The sequence below is a fragment of the Ipomoea triloba genome, chromosome 15, assembly GCF_003576645.1.
Source record: "Ipomoea triloba cultivar NCNSP0323 chromosome 15, ASM357664v1".
NCBI lineage: Eukaryota > Viridiplantae > Streptophyta > Magnoliopsida > Solanales > Convolvulaceae > Ipomoea > Ipomoea triloba.
In genome coordinates this window covers 2,464,630-2,475,536 of record NC_044930.1, presented here as the reverse complement: position 1 = coordinate 2,475,536, position 10,907 = coordinate 2,464,630, and the positions used below count along the sequence as shown (strand labels likewise).

Genomic DNA, 10,907 nt, shown 5'->3' with positions numbered 1-10,907 from the left:
TGGATTAGGCTGGCCATCAAAAGAAGTGATTTTATGGACTCATACTATGTCTTTCTTTTTTCTTTTTTTCAATAAAATTAAGACCCTTCCATTTTCTGTGCCAGCTGTTGCCAAACAAGTCTTCTTGAAAAACATGTACTTGTGTAACTTTTGCATAGTTTCATCTAGAAGCCCTCGGCAGTAATCATCATAAAGGTCAAGACATGTTTACGTCTGTTGTTTTTGGCAGATCAATGATGACAACAACTTTAGACAAAAGGGTAAATCAACAGCAACACTTGGCAATCAGTCTATATGTTGAGCGGCTTGGAGGGCCGAGTTCAGCATCCTGCTATAAATAAGTAAAGTTTCTTGTGCTATCTATCACTCCAGAAGAAGCAAATTCAGATGGATAGCTGCAATAATAATGTTGCTGTTGTTATGGTGCCTCTTCCGGCTCAAGGCCATCTCAATCAACTCCTTCAGCTCTGCTGCTTAGTTTCCAGCTATGGCCACCCGGTTCACTACATAGGATCTGCCCTCCACAACCAACAGGCTAGAGTTCGGGCGAATGGATTAGACCCCAAGAAACTAGCCAAAATCCATTTCCATGATCTTCCTACTCCTGATTTTGATTGCCCTTCCCCAGACCCCACCGCCTCGATTAAGTTCCCTTCTCATTTGCAGGCGACCTGGGAGGCGGCACAGCTTCTCCGCCACCCCACTGCACACGTTCTACGCGAGCTAGCATCTAATACCAGGAGAGTGGTGATCATTCATGATCCTATGATGTCCATGGTTGTCCAGGATGCCGCATTGATCCCTAATGCCGAGTCCTATGCCTTCAATTGCATATCGGTTTTCTCCTTGCTGTCCTTCAGATATGGCGGATTGGGAAAGCAGCTCCCCATGGAAGCAGAGCTGCAAGAGCTAATGCCCTGTCTAGAAGGATGCGCGACGAATGAAATCAGGAGGCTCGGGGCTGCTCAGGAAGAGCACAGAAAGCTAAGAGCTGGAGATATTCACAACTCCAGTAGATTGATTGAAGGTCGGTTTATTGATTTACTAGAGGAAGACAAATTGGGCCCGGCAGGGCCCGATGACAGGATGCTGGACTCCACTCTTCAAGCTGCAGGTCAACAGGGCCAGAAGAAGAAGCAATGGTTTATTGGTCCTATACTCCCTGCAAACCCTGGCTTAATCTCAAATAACCATAGCTTCTGCTTAGATTGGCTTGATGTGCAACCTCAAAACTCTGTCCTGTACGTTTCGTTCGGTACGATGACTTCAATGTCGGATGAGGAGGTGAGGGAGCTGGCGATGGGGTTGGAGCAGAGCAAACAGAAGTTTCTATGGGTGTTGAGAGATGCAGATAAAGGAAACATCTTTTCCGGGGAATCAAGAAGGATTGAGCTGCCAGAAGGGTTTGAAGAGAGGGTAAAAGGAATGGGATTAGTGGTCAGGGACTGGGCACCTCAACCCGAGATCCTGGCCCACCGAGCCACAGGAGGGTTCATGAGTCACTGCGGATGGAACTCGTGCATGGAAAGCATCACTCTTGGAGTTCCAATGGCCGCCTGGCCCATGCACTCCGACCAACCAAGTAACAGTTTTTTGGTGGCCAGGATACTGAAAACAGGCCTGATTGTAAGGGAATGGAGGGAACGCCATGAGGTGGTGAAGTCATCTGGCATTGAGAATGTGGTGAGGAGACTTATGGCGTCTGAGGAAGGAGATGAGATCAGAAAGAGAGCTCAAGAACTTGGGGAAACCATTAGAAAATCAGCACAAGAAGGGGGTACTTCTCGTATGGAACTCGACTCTTTCATTGCCCATATCACTAGATAGACATCTTTCAATTCATTTTTACTGCATAATTTTACTTTCTGTTGTGAAACTGTGTTCTTCAACAATGCTTTGTGATTTTTCAACTAGTATATGAAAAAAGTCAAAAAATTTTAAGGTGCGTTGGTTTTGTGACCACTAAAGCAGTCAGTTGGCAGGAACACTATTGGAAAAGTTAATAGTTTGTTGAAAAATTGTCCATTGTGTATATTCAAAGTGCTTAACACTCTTCTCATAGTTTTTACCTACTTTTTATACATGTACAAGAATGATTGAAACGGTCACCTTATCATCAATGCTATAAATGAAGATATAAATGTGCCTTAATAATGAGAATTTATATATGCCTGTTTTCCAACTCCTCCACGCTAGATAGACCGCCTTCCACAACGGTTGTCCTCATTATTGCCCATAACTCCGCACCGATTACCCTCATTACTCTGCTTCCCCCAGGTGCTCGGATTACTGTGCTCACTGCCCTCTTTGGGCGGCTCCCTCCTTCACATAGTCGGTCCTTCTCGATTCTTGATGACCTGTTAACTCAACCATTATTTGATCTTTGACGGGCTGTCTCTCCCTCGTTTGATTCACATGTTGTCGTGTGTCTTTCTAAATTAAACGATTTTCCTTGTTACAACTTTCTTTCATGACCACTTAGTAACCGTTAGGACGACCGATTAGTGCACCCGTGCTCTTTATCCGAATGGTTCTGGTAACCATGTTGCTCGCTCCAATTGTTTGACTGACTTGATCACTCGACTTCTTCTGGTAGACTGGCTAACCTTCTAATCCGGCACAGTATCCAGAGTGTCTCCTATACCCAACTGAATCTGGTTGGTCCGACTCCTTCAGTCATGCCATTTTTTGTCTCCCCCACCATTTGTGTCGTTTTATTCTTGCTTCAGTGAACTTGACCGCTTGCCTTTTACTGTGCTTCCTCTAATTCCCCTATCTGTCCTTTTTCCGTTATGCTGTCTGCCCTTATTTTTATATATATAATACTTCCCTATTTACTTATTTCTGTATTAAATGAATATTACTACGTACTACTTTTACTCATTCCAAACTCAAGTCACTGCCGGTAAGATATCTAAATTAATATATTTATACTGATTTAGCTACTTTCATTACCTCTCAAATTTATTACCGATTTAGCATACCCATGTCATATTATCAACTATCTATCTTATTAATTAGAGAGTTTGGAAAGTTTAAAAAAAATAAAAAATTGGTTGAGCTTGAACTTTAAATTTTTTTTTTTAAATTAAGCTGAATTTTGAGTTTTGTTTATTCAAGTTCAGCTCGCCTCAGTTAATCCCTATACATTGACATACATATATTATATACGCATTATATCTGTTAAAAAAAATACTAATAGACCTAAAATTTATTTATTTATAAAAAAGTAATTAATAACATTAATCATAGGATGTCAATTGAGCCAACCCTTTCAATTTTGAGCTAACCCTAGTGGACTGTCGGGCTTATCAGTTGGGACTTATTGTTTTTCTTTTTGGGTTGGGTTCAAAATTCTTGGCCTTACTCGTAAAAACCTCAAACTGTCGAGCTTATTGATCGGGTTCATCAATAACTTTAGACATTTTCAAATTATATTAATATTCTAAACTTTCAATTTAAATAAATTAGAAGATTTACACAAATAAATATAAACTTTAACATCATGCAATCAATCCAAATCTCAATATCCACTATTTCTAAATTCCAACTGAAAATAATTAATATACTTACGCTACAATATAATATCTATAATATAATATTTATTGTAATTTTTTATTTTTTTATTATTTATTTTCTTAAAAATATTTTATTTGTAATAAATTTACTAACATATTTTAAGAAGTTATTTAAAAACTTAACAAAAAAAAAATACTAAAATAAGCTTACAAATAAATTTCATGTATATTTTATTGCACATGACTTCTTTAACAAAAAATAATCTTAAATGGGTCATATTATTGGACTTATGAAACTGATTTTTTATATGACTAAAATATTTCATGTGCTAAGATTAGCATCCTTAATTAACCACACAAAAATACAAAATATAAAATTTGTAAGTTTCAATTGGACAACCCTAATTCTAGTCGGATAAGGATTTAGGAATCTTATATATATATATATCCCTACAGCAAGTCATTTACCCCAACGTCTCCTAATCCGCAAGCTGCGTATAAGAGAAGATCGAAGAAGAAGAAGAAGAAGATCGAAAGGATTAATGGCGGAGGTTAATCTTGACGACTATTTGGACTATGACATATTCTATACTGTGCGGCCGTATCCCACAGCTTCGTTCGATTGCGCCGGCATCTCTTCTGCGCCGTCTCACATCCACGTCCGTTTCTCTCACTACACAGCGGAGAATGAGGAGGTAGAATCACGAACCATATGCCTGGAAGATGACTTGCTGGCGGAGGGGTCGGAGTTTGACTGCTGGAATTTCATCTACTCCGAATTGCCGTTAAACTGGCCTATTCACGGCGACACCCTCCAGGAAATCTTCGAGGAAGTGATCGAGAAGGCAAGGCAGTTTAAGTGTAATCTTGGGGTTGACATAGGCTCGGTTCTCATACCAAATTTAGAAGATGATTTTGGAGTAAATGGCTCCGATGGAGGTGGTTCATTAGTGAAGTCGTTAAAGAGGAAGAGAATAGAGGAAGGCGGTAATTGTTGCGTTATTTGCTTGGAGGAGTTAACGACGGGGAGAGATGTGGCTGTGATGCCGTGCGGCCATCACTCCTTTTACGACGACTGCCTCTCATCTTGGCTGGAGAGAAGCCCTTCCTGCCCTCTCTGCCGTCGCAAAATCTCCGATTCTTCTTCTTAAAGGGCTTTCTCAATTGCTATTTTCTTCAAGGCATACATTCTTTATGAAACAGGATTCCATTATAACATTATTCATTAAAGTTTGTAAATTATTACTGCAAAAATGATTTTGTTTGTTTTTTTTTTTTTTAATGAAAAGAGAATTTATGGACAGTAGCTTTTATAATTTTAATTGTTTGAATTGGTTTCTTAAATTCTTTTGTTAATGATTGATACCTAGCCATTGTTAGCTTGTTTTGGAGAGGTTTTCATTTCAATGGAAATTAGATGGAAGACTTAAGCCTAACCCATTTTTCATCTATGAAAATAGGGGTAAACTTATAATGCTTATATTCTTCAAGAGCTTGGATTGATACACCGTGACAGTGGGGTAATACTTGTTCTAATTCTTGTTTATTGTTTACAAATGTGGCTTAGACTAAAATTCTTATGTGCATTGCCATAATCCCCTGGATAGATTGTTCTTTCCTAATTCTAAGTAGTATAAGTATCAAGAAAGCAATACCCCTAATTTGAAACCATCCTTTATTATTGAAGTTTTCTTGTTTTTAGTTTGCATTTCCCTTTGCATCCAAATCCTAAAAAATTATTATTATTATTATTATTATTATTATTATTATTATTATGATTTTGTATAAAGGTATTTATATCTTTAAAACCTATTTCATTTCTATGCCTTTAACCAACCAAACACTAGAATACAATTTTTAAAATCTATTCCTTTAACGAACCAAACAATAGAATATAAATCTTGTAATATTCCTTACCTATTCCATTTCCTATGGAATAACATTTCTATTCCCTCCAAATTCATTCCGTGAACCAAAGGTGATAAGGATTTACTATTTGTCTTTTTCAATAAAACCAATTAATCCTTTAACTTCATGTTCACAAGCCTTTAATTTCGTGTTCACTACCATTGGCCATCAGCAGCTACAAATCTTATACTCCGTGGAATTTTAAAGGCATGCACAAATGTGGGTCATGCTTTGTCTTATCTAGACAAAGTTATACCATAGATTATGATTTATATTGCAATGTGAATCACTAGTTAGTTAATAAATTTTTATTTTTAGTATACATAAAATTCATTTATGAATTGTATATATCAAAAAATAAACATTTTTTTTAAGGTAAACGTAGTTATTCCATTAATTCATAACATAAAGCGTTTACATCAACGATGAATGAAATGGTAAACCATTCCTTACATTCAGACATAGAAACAACTTTTCTAACTATGCTATAGAAAACTTGAATCGCAGACTGTTTCATAACAATGAAGCTATGTTCCTTCAAGGAGCTTAAAGCTTCATCAAAGATATGGGTCTTCGTCATCATTCTTTTTTGCTCGCCCAGGATAAGATCAGCATTTGCCGAAACCAAACTAAACGATTTATGCTAATGATAATGAAAAGCTCGTGAAAGTAACGAGGGGAAAAAAGCCCGTGAAAATAACGAGAGGAAAACACAATAATATAGAAAATAAAAAGTGGTAAAGCCAAAGTTGGGTTGGGAGTTCACGACTACCAAGACAAACCCTAATACCTACCTACTATTATTTTATTCAAAGGGAAAGAAAACGGAAGAAGAATATCTGTGGCGGTGGTCGGAGGCGGACGGAGCTGCGACGGTGGTCGAGACAAAAGAAGAGCGAGAGCAAATGTAAAAGGTGACCAAAACCGCCGGCTCAAAGCTCCATTAGAGCTCCGGTCGGAGGCCGTCGATGGAAGCCGAAGTTGAGCAGCAGAAGAGAAAGGCTTTTTGTTTAGTACACTAAAAATTAACTTTGAATTTACTTGATGAACCTTCAATATACTAAAAGTCCAAAACTAAACATTATGTCTGATGATTTTGTTGGGATCAGTTAATACATGCTATAGTTGTGAGGAATTGAACTCTAGTGTTGTTGTTGGAAGTTAGGATCACAAGTCACTGGACAAGGGGGATTTAGTGAATCCCGGGATGGTGTCTATTTATTGTGTAGAAGTCGTCCCTCCAAATGCTCGCCAAATGTGCAACGTCTATCAACTATCTTCACTCTTGATTACACATGTGTCCTCACTACTTTACTCTCGACGCACTTCCATACATAAGTGGAGCTTCATACTCTCTAATACATATTGATTGGTGTAGTTAAGTGGAACATTAAGGGTTCAAATTCTTTTAGTTGCATGCATCTACTCAGCTCATTTTGCTTAAGCTTCTTCTTTCCTTAGCTCATTTTTCTTTTTGGCACATTCTTTAAAGTGGACCATGGTATAATGATGGTCTTATCTAGAAGCCATCGTTGCAGACAAAACTATTGGTTTACGTCCTTAAACTAGTAAGTGTTATTTTCAGTGCATTAATAATGACAACAATGATAATTAAGAAAAAACAACAAGTACACCAGAAGAAGCCATTGTTTGCCAAAATTTTAGTCTACATTTGAGAACTGCGGCGAAATTGATTTTTGAAAATTATTTTTCAGACTTTTCATTGTTTGATTATTTTCCAGACCATTTGGGTCAGGCACAGTTTGATGTTGACGCCATTATTGTCTTAACGAAAGTTTACATATATATATATATATATATATATATATATATATATATATATATATATGTAATTGTTATCGGATTAAAGATACATATATATACACGACCACATTCACTATAAAAAAATTGCAGAAAAACAGCAATTTCAGATGGGAACTGCTGCCGATGATGTTTGTGTGGTTATGGTCCCTCTTCCAGCTCAAGGCCATCTGAACCAGCTTCTTCAGCTGAGCTGCTTAATCTCCTCCTATGGCCTCCCAGTTCACTACGTCGGATCCGCCATCCATAACAACCAGGCTCGGGTTCGGGCCAACGGATTAGACCCGAAGAAACTAGCCACAGTCCATTTCCACGATCTTCCTCTTCCCGATTTCGACTGCCCTTCTCCCAATCCAAACGCGTCCGTTAGGTTTCCGGCGCATTTGCAGCCAGCGTTCGACGCCTCGAAGCTTCTCCGCCACCCCATTGCCGCCGTTCTGCGCGACCTGGCGGCGAAAGCCAGAAGAGTTGTGATTATTCATGACAGTTTGATGGCTTTGGTTGTTCAGGATGTGGAATCAATCAGTAACGCTGAGTCCTACGCATTTAATTGCTTATCGGTTTTCTCTTTACTGTCATTCTTATCCAATGGATTGGGAAACCAAATCGCCATTGAAGAAGAGGAAATGCCCAGGTTAGGTTTCTAGTAGATTATTATTCAGTATAGTTATATCTAACATTTGGTATCAGAAGTTTATATTAAGCACAGAGTCTTGTTATTCAATCCAACCAAACTAATCAACTGACACTAATATATGCTCCGTAATATATATTATTAGGGAAAATCTTACAGAAGGATGCATGACCGAGAGCTTTGCCATGTTTATAGAGGCTCATAAAGAGTATCAAAAGTTGAGAGGGGGAGATATTCATAACACCAACAGGTTGATTGAGGGTCAATTTATTGATTTATTTGAGAAAGATGGATATGTGGAGAAGATGAAGCAATGGTTTATTGGTCCTATACTCCCTGGCATGATTATCTCATCAAAGGAACAGAACCCATGTTTAGCTTGGCTTGACAAGCAACCTCAAAACTCTGTCTTGTTTGTTTCGTTTGGTACGATGACTTCAATGTCGGATGAGGAGGTTAGGGAGCTGGCTATGGGGTTGGAGCTGAGCAAACACAGGTTTTTATGGGTTTTAAGGGATGCAGATAAAGGGAACATCTTTTCGGGGAAATCAAGGAGGATTGAGCTGCCGGAAGGGTTTGAAGAGAGGGTTAAAGGAGTGGGGTTAGTGGTCCGTGACTGGGCGCCTCAACCAGAGATCCTGAGTCATCGGGCTACAGGAGGGTTTATGAGTCACTGCGGATGGAATTCCTGCATGGAAAGCATTACTCTCGGGGTTCCGATGGCTGCTTGGCCCATGCACTCTGACCAGCCAATGAATAGTTTTTTGGTGGCTAGAATACTGAAAACCGGCCTGATTGTAAGGGAATGGGGGAAACGGGGAGAGGTGGTGAAGTCATGGGCTATTGAGAATGTGGTGAGGAGACTTATGGGGTCTGAGGAAGGAGATGAGATCAGGAAGAAAGCTCAAGAGCTTGGGGAAACCATTAGAAAATCAGCACAAGAAGGGGGTGTTTCTCGCATGGAACTCGACTCTTTCATTGCCCATATCACCAGATAGGCACTGTTCATTTTTACTGTAAAATTTTACATTCTGTCATGCATTATATTGCATGTAACTGTGCTCTTCAATATAATTAATAATGCTTTGTAGCTCATCTGTCATCATAACTCACAAGCTCAGAAAGTTGCTTGTTTGTTTATTTTTATGATATACTAGTTTTCAACTAGAATAAAAAGGTAATTTGTGTTTTTTAATTTGGACCAGCCCGTTTTGTGATTCTAGTCGGTAAAATATCACAAAAAGATTAACAATTGATCACAACTAATGAAGTAAATCAACCTAATTTGTGTCTTTTGTACCAATCTATCTTATAAGTTTAGCCAGCAAAACATCAGACTACAAGTAAATAAATTAGCCTAGATGATCAATTCAAAAGATAAATAGCTTTCATCTCACACAACAGTCAAACTTGAAACTATTCAATCCAATTCACCCATGATGGGATGGAATTTGATTGGAACATCAAATATCAAGTCCAACCACGTGGAGCAAAGCTTGAGCCAAATTTTGTATATTCAATTACATGTGGGTTGGAATTTATGGTCTGTGGCCTTGGCATTTTGTTGGAATCTTATGAGTTATGCATATATTAATGTCTTTGTTTTATTATTGGCTCTTAATAGTCAAACTTATTATGGAGTGTGATGGTGAATTTGTAAAGGCCAATTGGGTGGTGATGAATGTAAAAACTTCTAGATCTCATTCATTCTTGATTGTCCCTAAGTCCCTAACTATAACAAAGTCATATAAATAATATTTTAAAATTAAAGCACATCATTTGCAAGTATATTATGTAAATAATTAATTAATGATATTGTGTGGTATAAATAGTGATGACAAGTGTATATTGTTATGCTAATTCAGTCCAAATTCACATGGACCGACATGTTGTGTTAGCTTACATTAGAATGTGGGTCATGCTGACTTAATCCATATTTTACAAATGTTGGCCCGACTCGGCCCAACCAGTTTTATTTGTTAACTTTTAAATTTTAAATATAAAATTATAACAGAGTCAATAATACTCAAACAAAACAAAACAAAACAATATATATATGAAATTATAAGTTTAATTTATTACATTTTACTTGAGTTAATAGTACCCTAAACCCTAAACTCATCTATGCAAAAGAAATTACAACCAATACATTTTTAGGTTACAAACTTAAATAAAAAAGTAATAACACAAAAGAATTTAAAAAAGAAAAAGAAAGAAAAATACTTGAAACAAAAAGATATTATAGTAATGTGGGCCTAGTTAGCTAGCCTAATACAATCCACATTATATGGAGGGCGGTTTGACAAGACCACATATATAAGACCATGTCGTGCAAGTCTAGTAGTCATAGTAACATATGGGTCATGCTTGGCCTAACTCATGTCAACTGGACTCGTTTTTACGTATGTCAGTCTAGTCCATATTATCATCTTTAGGTAGGAGCTAAGGAGTAAATCAAAATGTATATTTTTAGTATATGGAAGTACAATTATTACTTTTTGTGGTAGATACATGTATCAAACCTATCATTTTTAAGAAATAGACTTTTTTTTTTTCATTTCTACTAATGACTACAACGTAGCATATACTCTTTCCCATGCATTGGATGTATACTTAGCTTATTCATACTTCACTTTTCCAAATACCTTTGGTTTAGAACCAATTCAATTTAGGCAATCTTATTAATTCTAATATTGTAATTTTCATTTGCCATTTTTGCAACATTTTGGAGTACCAAAGTATACATACTAGAAAATGGTAGCTAGCTAGTGCACTCACTTTCCACATCTAAAGAGTGATTATTGCAAATAAAATAAGATGAATTTATAGGGAATGTCGAATGCAGCTCCCAACAACAATGTATGATTTTTTTATACCAGATACAATATAATAGTTGTATCGTGTAATAATTGTATTCCATATACAAAAGGAATTGTTGGTATCAATCGGGCAATACGCATTACTCTACGTCTCAATTCACTTCATGTTACATATAAATCTCTATCCTTTTAGACTGCATTAGATGC

At 37.3% G+C, this 10,907-nt stretch overlaps 3 protein-coding genes across 3 annotated transcripts; all 3 read left to right on the top strand.

Moving 5' to 3' along the window:
* Positions 1-324: 324 nt before the first annotated feature.
* LOC116007678 (zeatin O-xylosyltransferase-like) lies at positions 325-1,827 on the top strand. The gene has a single exon (XM_031248415.1). It carries the CDS (start codon positions 388-390, stop codon positions 1,825-1,827), a length of 1,440 nt encoding a protein of 479 aa, XP_031104275.1. The 5' UTR covers positions 325-387.
* Positions 1,828-4,060: 2,233 nt separating this feature from the next.
* On the top strand, positions 4,061-4,669 carry LOC116006791 (E3 ubiquitin-protein ligase RNF126-like). The gene has a single exon (XM_031247281.1). The coding sequence runs from the start codon at positions 4,061-4,063 to the stop codon at positions 4,667-4,669; it is 609 nt and encodes a 202-aa protein (XP_031103141.1).
* A 2,649-nt stretch (positions 4,670-7,318) lies between these two features.
* LOC116006390 (zeatin O-glucosyltransferase-like) lies at positions 7,319-9,076 on the top strand. The gene is made up of 2 exons (XM_031246743.1): positions 7,319-7,881; positions 8,027-9,076. The coding sequence occupies exons 1-2, from the start codon at positions 7,358-7,360 to the stop codon at positions 8,877-8,879; spliced, it is 1,377 nt and encodes a 458-aa protein (XP_031102603.1). The 5' UTR covers positions 7,319-7,357; the 3' UTR covers positions 8,880-9,076.
* The last annotated feature ends 1,831 nt before the right edge of the window (positions 9,077-10,907 follow it).

Excerpts from the sequence above, each read along its gene's own strand:
- LOC116006390 (XM_031246743.1), top strand. The coding sequence starts at position 7,358 with ATGGGAACTGCTGCCGATGATGTTTGTGTGGTTATGGTCCCTCTTCCA. Across the intron at positions 7,882-8,026 it reads GAAGAAGAGGAAATGCCCAG|GGAAAATCTTACAGAAGGAT; the intron begins GTTAGGTTTCTA and ends ATATATTATTAG.
- LOC116007678 (XM_031248415.1), top strand. The coding sequence starts at position 388 with ATGGATAGCTGCAATAATAATGTTGCTGTTGTTATGGTGCCTCTTCCG.
- LOC116006791 (XM_031247281.1), top strand. The coding sequence starts at position 4,061 with ATGGCGGAGGTTAATCTTGACGACTATTTGGACTATGACATATTCTAT.